This window comes from Sminthopsis crassicaudata, chromosome 3, assembly GCF_048593235.1.
Source record: "Sminthopsis crassicaudata isolate SCR6 chromosome 3, ASM4859323v1, whole genome shotgun sequence".
Lineage (NCBI taxonomy): Eukaryota > Metazoa > Chordata > Mammalia > Dasyuromorphia > Dasyuridae > Sminthopsis > Sminthopsis crassicaudata.
The window spans coordinates 271,318,452-271,330,464 of record NC_133619.1 but is presented as its reverse complement, the minus strand read 5'-3'; the positions used below and the strand labels follow the sequence as shown (position 1 = coordinate 271,330,464).

The window sequence follows — 12,013 nt, the reverse complement described above, 5'->3', positions numbered from 1 at the left end:
CCATCCAATACACTGAAGGCCTACCTCTGATTTTTCTGAAATTTTCCAAGAACTCAATGTGCCCTTTGGACTAGTTGTCCTTTTCTCCTTCTTTTTGCTCCATGACTAGTCTATATTTCTGATTATGTATGTCTTTTATACCATTTCTCTTGTATAAATTATATGATCAAAGTAAAAATTCATTTTCACATTATCTCTAGATTTCTTAAAACATTTTTTAAATACATAGAATGCAAGAATATTGAAATAAAGATGTAATTTTTTCCAATCCAATTCCATGGATCCCCTAAAATCTCTAATCATGAACCCCAGGGTCAAGAAACTTTGATTTAGTCCAATCCATATCTGAACATAATATTATCCTACATTTCTTGCTTCCAGCATGAGGAGCTTAGATATTACTGTAATTATTTCCATATCTTCCATTTGATTCTATTTAACTGGACTATTTAAGCATTTATGAAATCAGCATGAATAGTTTTCTTATTAGTTTAGCCCATTTGAATATATGAGTTGAATAAGAAAGCCACATTAGTCAAGGTGGTTAATAAACACTTATTAAATGCTTTACTTTGTGCCAGGTACTATGCTAAACTCTGAGAATTGAGGAGTTAACTCCAAAAGACAGAAAATTTTAGACTGTTGTTTTTTTTTTTATTTGAATTTTAAAATATTTCATTCTATCCCAATTACATGTAAATTTTTTGATATTATTTCTTCACTGAGGAAGCAAGCAATTTGATATAGATTGTGCATGTGCAGTCATCAAAAACTTATTAATCATATTGTGGAAAAACAGACAAAAATCATCAAGAAAAAAATAAAGTTTAAAAAATATGCTTTGATCTGCATTCAGAGTTCATCAATTCTTTCTCTGAAAGCAAATATCACTTCTCATCATGAATCCTTCAGAACTGTCTCAGGTTATTATACTGTTGAAAATACCTAACCCAGTTGATTATCATGCAATATTGCTATTACTTTGTATGATATTCTCCTGATTCAGCTCAATTCATTTTACATCAGTTCATGTAAGTTTTTTTTCAGATTTTTCTGAAAGCATTTTGCTTGTCATTCCTTATAGCACAACCATATTCCATCACAATCATAGATCAGAATTTGTTCACCATTTATGAGTAGACTATTTTAACTAAGATCCCTATTGCTTTGATTACAAAGAATATTTATTATACTACTTGAATCATTTTACATCAATCATTTAACAAGATAAATAAAAATCCTTTCTTCTCTTGACTCCACATGCTTAAAGCCACTGCAGGTTTTCCAACCATACTCAGAGAATGGAAAAAAAAGGAAGGAAGGAAGGAAGGAAGGAAGGAAGGAAGGAAGGAAGGAAGGAAGGAAGGAAGGAAGGAAGGAAGGAAGGAAGGAAGGAAGGAAGGAAGGAAGGAAGGAAGGAAGGAAGGAAGGAAGGAAGGAAGGAAGGAAGGAAGGAAGGAAGGAAGGAAAGAAGGAAGGAAGGAAGGAAGGGAAAAAATGTGCTAGAATATAGCATATCAGACGGGGGGGGGGGTAGATAAAAAGGAAGATGTCTTAACAATAGTCAGTTAAATACTAGACTAGGATACTATGGTAAGGAAAAGGATAATGCCATACAATTTTCTGCTATTGGAATCTTTAAAAATGTAGTAGATTTTCAACTGAATGATTAAATATATTTATTCCATAATCTCTGACAACTTCTATATTTCTGTGTCATAGATTTCCCTTTTTCCTATTCCCAATCTCCTTTTGAATTTTTCTTTCTTTTCACTTTTTATGGCTTTTCTCAACACTACCACCAACAAAAAGGTGGGGGGGGGGATATTTCAAGATATCAGAAAACTAACATTCCCTCACAGGGGCTTACTAAATGCTCATTCAACAAATGAATTTTTAAAAAATGAATGGATGGTATTCTTATTAGCATTCTTAAATATTGGACCATATTGGAAAAGCACTGAATGGTTCTGGCTGCCTGCATTTGTGTTAACTTCTTCCTCTAATGATTGACAGGAAATGCTATTTCCTGTGGTGCTAGATAGGAGTGATGAAAGAGAATCAAGATTCCATTGAGATAAGGAGCATGAGGTAGTAGAAGGTGGCAGGGAGATTATCTGCAGACTAGTTTGGACCTGAAGGGAATTGAAGAGAAGCAATAAAATTTGCCAGTTCTGAGCTGATCAGGACCAAATGAGTAACTACTAAAAGTTACATGGAAAATAAGAATGTCAGAAAAAAAATATGATTAGCAATCAATGACTTTATTAATTTGACCATACAATAAACTAAGGAAAGGAAACATAAGGATTTCCAGATAAAAGAATGTTTACTTCTATTATATGTAATATTTTCTATTAATTATAGAAACCATTAAGTGTGATATTTTCATGTTATCTGAAATGTGAGATAGTCAAAGTAACTACAAGGTACATTTTTTTTTCATTTTTGGTTCATATTCATGATCTTTAAGCTATATTGTTTTTTGTGAAAAATTAAAATTTATATGAAAAGAAAGAAAATTTAGCAAGAAATTATACTCTAATGTTCACATTTAAATGAACTATAGGGACTTTTAATTTGATACCTTAATCCAATAACTACATATGTATAGATATGATTTACATATGAATATAGAGTTTGTGTAAAATTTGTACATATATTTATGTAATAATTTATATATAATATATATTTAAAGGCAATCCAAATACTAATTTTTAATGCCCAACAAAACTCTAAATTATAAAAATGGACACTTTATACCAAATTAGTAATTTAACATAAAGATTCAATGTGGTGGCTCTTTCAAGTTGTAGCCCCATGTCAAGAACCTACTCTTCAAGGATGATGAATTTTATTTTTAGGAATATAATCTATACAAAGAGTTGAATCAGTTTTTAAGTATGTGATGAGGTCAATTTTTAAAAGTTTTTATCCATAAATAAAATTATGAAACCTTAAATTCTACTTAGCATATTCAGAGTAATGCAAAGATAAATATATTCATTTAAATAACAATGAATAGCTAGTTTTCCTCTGAATTTAGTTAGTTAAGAGAACATATGGTTAAAGGGTGGTATCTGAGAATAGGAGTTAGATTTCTAGACCACAGTTTTAATACAAAAATGATGATCCTTTAGAAAAAAGATAGAGTGAACCAATGAAGGATTGAGAACTTGAGAATTTTCCTTAGAAGACTTTATGCTGAAAACAGATGGAGAGGTGGGGAAAAAACTACCCATATAAATCTGCTAAAGTGGATACAATGGATAGTTGTAGATAATCCAATGGTAGAGTATCAGTCAAGAAGACCAGTAATTTATAAAGCTCAAGGACAGAGGTAATAATTAAAATTCTGTTTTTCATTTTCTATGCACAATTGCATATAATATGGGTTAAAATGACTTTTTGCCACTTTGAACACTATTGACTACTCTCAAGATAAGCTCTCCTTTGAGTTCCATGATATTGCTCTTGCTTAGTTTTGCTCCTCTCTGACCCTTCTAAATCTCTTTTATTTAATTGTCATTCTTTTTTTCCAAATATTCCTATCAAGTAGAGCTTCTCCTAAGATATTAGCATAGATACTCTTTCTTTTTGCTCTCCTAAGTTTTTTCTTTGGACATATGATCAGGTTCCTTCAGGAAAAAAGGAAGGAAGGAAGGAAAGAAGGAAGGAAGGAAAGAAGGAAGGAAGGGGAAGGAAGGAAGGAAGGAAGGAAGGAAGGAAGGAAGGAAGGAAGGAAGGAAGGAAGGAAGGAAGGAAGGAAGGAAGGAAGGAAGGAAGGAAGGAAGGAAGGAAGGAAGGAAGGAAGGAAGGAAGGAAGGAAGGAGGGAGGGAGGGAGGTAGAGGAGGAAGAAGGAGGAGAAAAAGAAGAATGAAGAGAAGAAGGAAAAGGAATAGGAGAAGAAAGAGAAGAAAGGAGGATGAAGAGGAAAAAAGGGAAAAAGAAAGAGAAGAAAAAACAATCCTGACTTCAGTACTTGACAAAATTCTGAAATGTATTATTAAAAGGATGATTCATGGGCATTTCCAGAGGAAAATGATGATCATTAAAAAGCAGTTTAACTTTCACAAAAAAAAAAAAAAAAAAAATGATTACATTTCTTTTTTTTTTAACAATTACTGACTACAGTGATAAATTCAAGGGAATGGCATAAGGGCAAAGTGCAAATTATTTGGAAAAAGGATTAACTTTGAATCAATTTCATTTTGTAATAGCAATGATAATCCATGTGCTCTTCTACTGAATTAAAACATCTCACTTTAGGTAAAACTTTATTAGTAATAAGAATAATAGGCAGCATTTATATAGTGCTTGATATGTGCCAGCCACTGGGCTAAGCACTTCACAAATATCTCACTTGTTTTTCACAACAACTCTGCTTATAACACCCCCATTTTAAGAGGAAAGAGGAAACTAGATTAGGGAAACAAAGATTAAGTAATTAATGCAAACATACATAGCTGGTAAATGTGTAAAGTTGGATTTTAACTCAGATCTTCCTGATTCCAGACCCATTGAGCCAACTAGCTGGTTTCCATATCTTAAGTTAAGTGAGTGAGAGATTTCATGTTAAAAATATGCTTCATTGGTCTCTTTTGTTATATTTTGAATTCTGTAGTTTTTAAGAATAAATATTACTAGAAGAAACATGCAAAAATTGTAGCTCTTAAAGAATATACTCCAGTGACTATTAGAGATATTGCAACAGGTATTGGAGTGATTAAAATCAAATATTTTGAATCATTCAAGGAGGGGCAGAGCCAAGATGGTACAGTAAAGGTAGGGATTCACTGAGCTCTATCCCCAGAGTGCTCCAAATTCCTTTAAATAATAACTCTAAATAAACTTTGAAGGGTCAAAAAACCACAAAAAGGCATAGTAATTTTCCAGTCAATGACAACTTAGATCAGCAGGAAAGGTCCACCAGGGTGAGAGTCCAACGCACATTCCAAGTGCACAGTTGCAGTGCAGTCCTAACCTCAGCTATAGCCACAGCCCCAGTACTAACAAAGCAGGAACAAGCATCTGAATCAGCAACAACACTGGCCTCTCAGCTCAGAGACACCAAAGATGACTTAGAAAGTTGACAGAAATTGTCAGTAAGATGAGAAAGCTTTGAAAAAAATAAATAAGGAGTGAGCCTGGGTGGCAGTGGTGGCTGCAGCTTCTAGAGACCTCAGCCTGTAGAAGATCTCTTTACTAGCTAGCATTGAAGAAAGACTCTGTTGCTTTATAGCTACAGTGAAGCAGGTACACTCCTGATAATTCCAGAGCAGAAAAGAGAACTTGTGATCTTCTACAAAGATCACTGAAAATAGTTTGGGACAGTGCACCTCCACCCTGGAAACCCTATTTATTTTTTTTAATAATAGCTTTTTATTTTTGAAATATATGCAAAGATAGTTTTCAGCATCCACCTTTGTAAAACTTTGTGTTCCAAATTTTTCTCCCTCCTTTCCCTTGATCTCTCCTAGACACCAAGTAATCCAATATATGTTAAACATTTGAAATTCTTCTATCCATATTTCCATAATTATCATGTTGCACAAGAAAAATCAGATCAAAAAAAAGAATAAAAAATTAAAAAGAAAACAAAAAACAAGCAAACAACAAAAAGATAAAAATATTATGTTATGATCTACATACATTCCCCACAATCCTTTTTCTGGATGCAGGTAGTAGAGCCCTACTTTAACAAAGATTTAAAAGCTGAGTAAAGGGCTGGGAAAATGAGCAGACTACAGAAAAAGATTCTGACCATAGAAAGTGACAAGGAAGATCAAAATACACACTCAGAAGGTGATAACAAAATCAAAACTCCTATATCCAAAACCTCCAAGAAAAATTAAAATTGGTTTCTGGCCATGGAAGACCTCAAAAACTCTTCAAATCAAGTAAGAGAAATAAAGGAAAAAAATGAGAAACAAATTGTAAAATCAAGTAATAGAGATAAAGAAAAGAAATGAGAACTGAATTAAGAGTGGTGCAAAGGAAATTTAAAAAGTTAATGAGAAAAGGAATGCCTTAAAAAGTAAAATTGGGGGCAGGGGCAGCTAGGTGGCAGCTAGGTGGCGCAGTAGATAGAGCACCAGCCTTAAATTCAGGAGGACCTGAGTTCAAATCTGATCTCAGACACTTAACACTTCCTAACTGTGTGACCCTGGGCAAGTCACTTAACCCCAGCCTAAAAAAAAAAAATAAATAATAAAATTGGACAAATAGGAAAAGAGATAAAAAACTGAGGAAAATAATTCCTTGAAAATTAGAATTAAGCACATGGAATCTAGTGATTTTATGAAAAATCAAGAAACAATAAAACAAAAACAAAAGAATGAAAAAATAGAAAACAATGTGAAATGGTTGTAAAAATAATTGCCATGACAAATAGATCTGAGAGAAATAATTTTAAAATTATTTGTTCACCTGAAAACCAAATCGAAAAAAGAGCCTAGACATCATCTTTCCAGAAATTATCAGGGAAAATGGTCTTGATATTCTAGAACCAAAAAATAAAATAAAAATTGAAAGACTAAACTGATCACCTCCTGAAAGAGATCCCAAAATGAAAACTCACAGGAATATTATAGCCAAAGTCCAGAACTTCCACATCAAGGAGAAAATTTTGAGAGCATCCAAAAAGAAATAATTCAAGAATAGTGGAGCCACAGTCAAATAACACAAGACTTAGAGGCTTCTACATTAAAGGATCAAAGGGCTTAGAATATGATATTCCAGAGAGTATCCAGGATTACAAACAGGATTAACCTACTCAGCAAAATTTTAGGCAGAAAGATAAATATTCAATGAAATAGAGGACTTTAAAGCATGATGAAAAGATGGAATAGAAAATTAGTTTTCCAATACAGCACTCAGAAGAAGTATAAGGAAAGGAATATTATAAGGGACTTAAGATTTATCTATTTGCATTTCCACAGGGGATAATGATAATTGTATCAGGATGAAAGGAGAGAGAGAATAGACTAAATGAGGGATGCAGTTAGCAATAGTTAAATGGGAAATGAACTTTAAGCAAGTTTTTCTGATGAAAGCTTCATTTCTCAAATGTATATAAAACAGTTAAATTTATAAAAGAAAATCCATTCAAACAATTGATAAATGATCAAAAAATATTAATTATACCCAAAGGGCTACAAAATCATGCATATTTTTTTACTTAATAATACATCTACTAAGCATAAATTTCAAAAAAAATTTTAAGCAAAAGGGCCTATTTGCACAAAAATATTTACAGTAGCTCTCTTCTTAGAGCAAAGAATTGGACATTAAGGGATGCCCATCAATTAGGAAATAATTGTGGTATATGATTATGAAGTAATATTATTGTTCTGTGGGAAATGATGAGCAGGATGCTCTTTTAAAAAATCATGGAAGTCCTCCATGAACTCAAACAAAGTGAAATACACTATGTACAAAGTAATAGCAATGTTGTGGTAAGATGAGTGTGAATGACTTTGCTATTCTTAGCTTCTTAGCATTGCAATAATCTAAGGCTACTTTGAAGAGTTTATGATGAAAAATGATATCCATACCCATAAAAACAAGTGATTGTGACTGAATATAGAATGAGGCATACTCTTTTTTTTTTTTGAGGATTTTTTTAGAGGGTGATCTATGGTTTTTTCCCACAACATTACTTTTATGAAAACATTTTACTTAATTTCCCATGTACCTTCTTAAAGAAGGCTGGAGGTCGGGAGGAAGGGAGAGAATTTGGAACTCAAAAGTTATAAAAACAAATGTAAAAAAAATTGTCACATGTAGCTGGGGAAAAAAATAAAATATTAAACATATATACTTATATGTGTGTGGGTATGGATATATGCATATATATAAATATGTGTGACATGTATATGTGTACATAAATATATCACATATATATGTACACACAGAGAGAGAAAATCATTCAAACCCATGGTGAACTAAGACCAATTGCACCTAAGTTTAAAGCAAATAATAGTATTTAAAGAATTGAAAACAAATGCTTGAAACACCTGTTTCCCAAAAAAAGAAAAAAATTCTCAGAAAAGAAGCAAACATTCAGAAGGAATTTGTTTGCTGAAGGAATTGTTATTGTTTCCTCCATTGTGTGTGGTATAAAACAAGTTGAATAGTGAGAAGACTATTAAAAAAAAGCAAACACATCATGAAAAATAAAAGACTTTTCATTGACAAAAAATAAAATATAAAGATGAAAGTTCTTAAGAAGGGGAAAAGGTAATTTTAATGATAAAATTCATTTTTTTCATTCAAGAATATACCAAAATCTATGTCAAAAGAAGTATATAGTTGAGCCTGTAATATCTGGATGCTCTCATCTGCATACACCCAAAATTTCTATAGGGATTTTTTACTTTCAGTGAGCCAGGAAATTTTAACCACATGTGGAAATTATAAATTCTGATAAACATACTGACACAAGGAATTGGTCTGGAATTATAATAATTCTCAAATGGGGATGGAATGTTGCATGAACTTGTGCCATGCTTCATATCACACACACACACACACACACACACACACATACACACACACACACACACACACACACACAGAAATTTATACAAGATATGGAGATCAATAGGTTTCATTGGTATGTGAACTTGCCTGATTTAAACCCCATTAAAGGCTATAATAATTAAGATTATGCTTGCAAAAGTTCTTAATATCCAATGTTGCATGTGTGGTTTAATAACAAAGAATTAAAGAATATGTGTCAAAATATTGTGAAGTCAATGCTAAATCATACAAAGCAAATAACTGGGGGAAATAGGGCTACATTAATACCAGTATGAGAAATGCTATGCTGTGAGAAATGTTAGAAAAACCTGTAAAGTCTTAGATGATCTGATGAAAAGTGAAGAGAGTAGATCCAGAAGAGCAATCTACATAGTAACAGCAACATTGTAAGAATAATCAACTGTTACTTAGTAACTCTGATCAATACAATGAGCTACTATAATTCCAAAGGACTTATAACATAAATATAAAATATTGTTCACCTCAAGATGGAAAACTTGAAGCATATTTTTTCCCTTTATTTTACATTTTTCCCCAGAACATGCTTTGCTAATGTGGAAATATTTTCCTTGACTGTGTATGCTTTATAGGTATCATATTTCCTGTCTTCTCAATGGATGGGAGACAGATAAAGGAAGAGAGAATACAAAACTGAAAATAAAAATGAAATATTTTCTAAAAATTAAAAAAATTAAATAAATCATATTAAATATTAACTTTTTAAGATAGAAAAAGTTATAAAGTTTATTGTAGAGCAATAAATTAATTATATTACTTCAATCCAGCTAACTTGTATATGACTATAGCATACTACATCTTTACTAAAGCATTTGAAAAAGTATTTCTTATTATTGCTATGGACAAGACAAAAAATAAATAGGCTAGATGATGATGGAATTCAAACAGGATAAATGAAAAAATTCATGAAGCAGTGAAAAAGTGTCAATATCAACTTGGGGGAAGCTTTCTAGCACTATTCCCCAGGCATCCATCCTTGTCCATTTGCTACTCAACATTATTTTCAATGACATGAATATGGACAAAAATGTCACATTCATCAAATCTGCATGTAACTCAAACCTGGAAGGGATAGCTAAATAAAACACCTGATGTCCAAAAAGTTTTCAGAAAGCTAACATGATGGGCCAGATTCAATAAAATTAAATTTAATAGGAATAAATTGAAAGCCCTACCCTTGGGTCCACAGAATCAGTTATGAAGTAGGAGAGATATTGATAGACAGTCATTCCTATGGGGAAAAGATCAAGGGCCTTTAAAGTAGGGCTTCTTACATCTTTTTTTTTTCCCCATTCATGACCTCTTTTCAGCAGAGAAGTTTTTACACCACCTCAGGTATAAAGACATATAAAATAGGTATACAAATCAAACATTTACTGATGATAAATCACAATTTTGCAAACCCCACATTCATTTACACAACCTCACACGGAATCATGATTCCCACAGTTTAAGAAGCTTTACTTTAATGGATTACAACTTGATTTGAATCAAACTAACCAAATAAAAGCTCTAATGCACAAACCAAATGACATGATATTCTATCTCTCTTGTTAGACCATATTTAGATTACTGTGTTCATTTTAGTACAACACATTTGAGGTAGGATATTAAAAAGTTCTGGTGTGCCAAAGTAGAGCAGCCATGATCCTGAGGGGACCATAAATTATTGCAATATGAGGATGTGTTGAAAGAAGAAGGGATGTTTAGCTTGGAGAGAAGGTTTAGAATAAATATGATTTAGGCCAGGTATGAGAAGAGCTATGTGGGATACCAAGAATGGCTGCAATACTTCTATCCTTCCACTATAATCTTAGACATGGTCAGAAAATAGAAAGCAGAGAGTATGAGCTCCTTGAGAAAAGGAATTCCTATTTTCATAATTGTATCCCCAGTGTCTGACACACAGGAAGTACTTTCAAAATGCTTGTTGATTGATTTGTCTCTTCCTCCTTCCCCAACCTCTATCAAAAAAAAAAAAAAAAATTTTAAAGTATATACATTGTTTCTGTTTTCAAAATATCCACAAAGTTTATGAGACCCATGAGATAATGCTCACCTCCTTATATAGAAATTTTTTATTTAAAAATATGTATTCAAGCTAACTGAAGCCAGAGGAGTGAAGTAATTTTCTTATGTTGTTGTTGTTATTATTATTATTATTATTATTATTACAAGTGGGAAAATGATATAGCCAGGACTGTGATCCAGGTTTTCTATTGCTCTTGTCGTCTATTCTGAGCAAATTAATCAAAAAGCTGACACACATCTCCATGTCATTTTGTTCTTTACAGGTAAAGCTTAAGTTTTAACATTTTCTATTGCTCAATGTAAAGAATGTATGATTTTACTTAACATTTTAACTTGAAAATGGCAGTAGATATCATTAAACATTTTTTAAATTGCACACCTTTAACAAGTTTGCTTTTTTTTTTCAATGGAATCTTAGAAAAGGACATGTTTGCTGTCACAAACACCGACAGAAGAAAGTTAACTACATATTAAATCCTAATCATCACATTCACAATGAGCTGCAAGACAGTGAAAACTACTGTACTTGGCTTTCTGTTTCAATTTATCTCAACATAATACCTTAGCTTGCATATTCAGAATTTTAAACTCACAAAGGAAAATCTTTTCTAGAAAAAGGATTTTTCAGATATTTACCTTTGGAAAAAACACATTATGTATTTGTCACTTACTAATTCCATACTTTGTCTTATAATATTGCTTTGTAAATTCATCACAATCACAAAGAAGTACTTTTCTCCCCCAAATATTAATTATTGCACCGATTTTCAGGTCTTTGTCTTTATAAAATTCCTGATCCAATGCTCCTGTCTAAAAATAAATAAATAAAACAAATTAAGTCACCACCAGAAACATCAAGATAACATGGCAGCTTCCTAAAGAAAAAAATATATAAATTAATATATCCAATTTCAAAAACAAAATTATGTGTAACATTAAGTAGGGCATTTAGAAATATTTCTAGATACTGATATTGATTGATACTTTCAAATATAATTTATTTAGCAATAAGATTCCATTACTCTAACATTTAACCACATATAAAATTTAATAAAATGACAAAATATATTTTCTGCTAACATTTCACTATCAATATCAGGTTCTAGAGAATCATTATAAGAAAACATCAATAAATTTTATCACTTCTAAGTTTCACAGGAAAATAAATTCTGTAATTTTCTTACCTTACAATTATCCAATAGATAACGGGCTCGATTTCCTACTAATCCTCCAAAAACATTAAGAATTGTTCGATCTGTGATTTGGCCAGGATTATACACTCCAGTTGGAGCAAACTAACAAGAAAGAAAAGTAGAAAACTGAGTAAAAAGAGATACTAAAGATGTGTTGGCTTCAGAACATAAAGATGGTGAATGTAAGTAGCCCACCTACTACAAACAGAAAATGTGCTTTGAATTG

General features: G+C 31.9%; 1 protein-coding gene across 2 annotated transcripts in view; it reads right to left on the bottom strand.

The window, feature by feature from the left end:
• EFHC2 (EF-hand domain containing 2) overlaps window positions 1–12,013 on the bottom strand; it is a 241,330-nt gene that overhangs the window by 102,381 nt on the left and 126,936 nt on the right. For both annotated transcript variants that reach the window (XM_074300803.1, XM_074300804.1), the window contains 2 exons: window positions 11,779–11,889; window positions 11,266–11,404 (listed from right to left, as the gene is read on the bottom strand). In XM_074300803.1, the coding sequence (XP_074156904.1) occupies window positions 11,266–11,404; window positions 11,779–11,889 (250 nt within the window). The remainder of the gene's footprint in view (window positions 1–11,265; window positions 11,405–11,778; window positions 11,890–12,013) is intronic.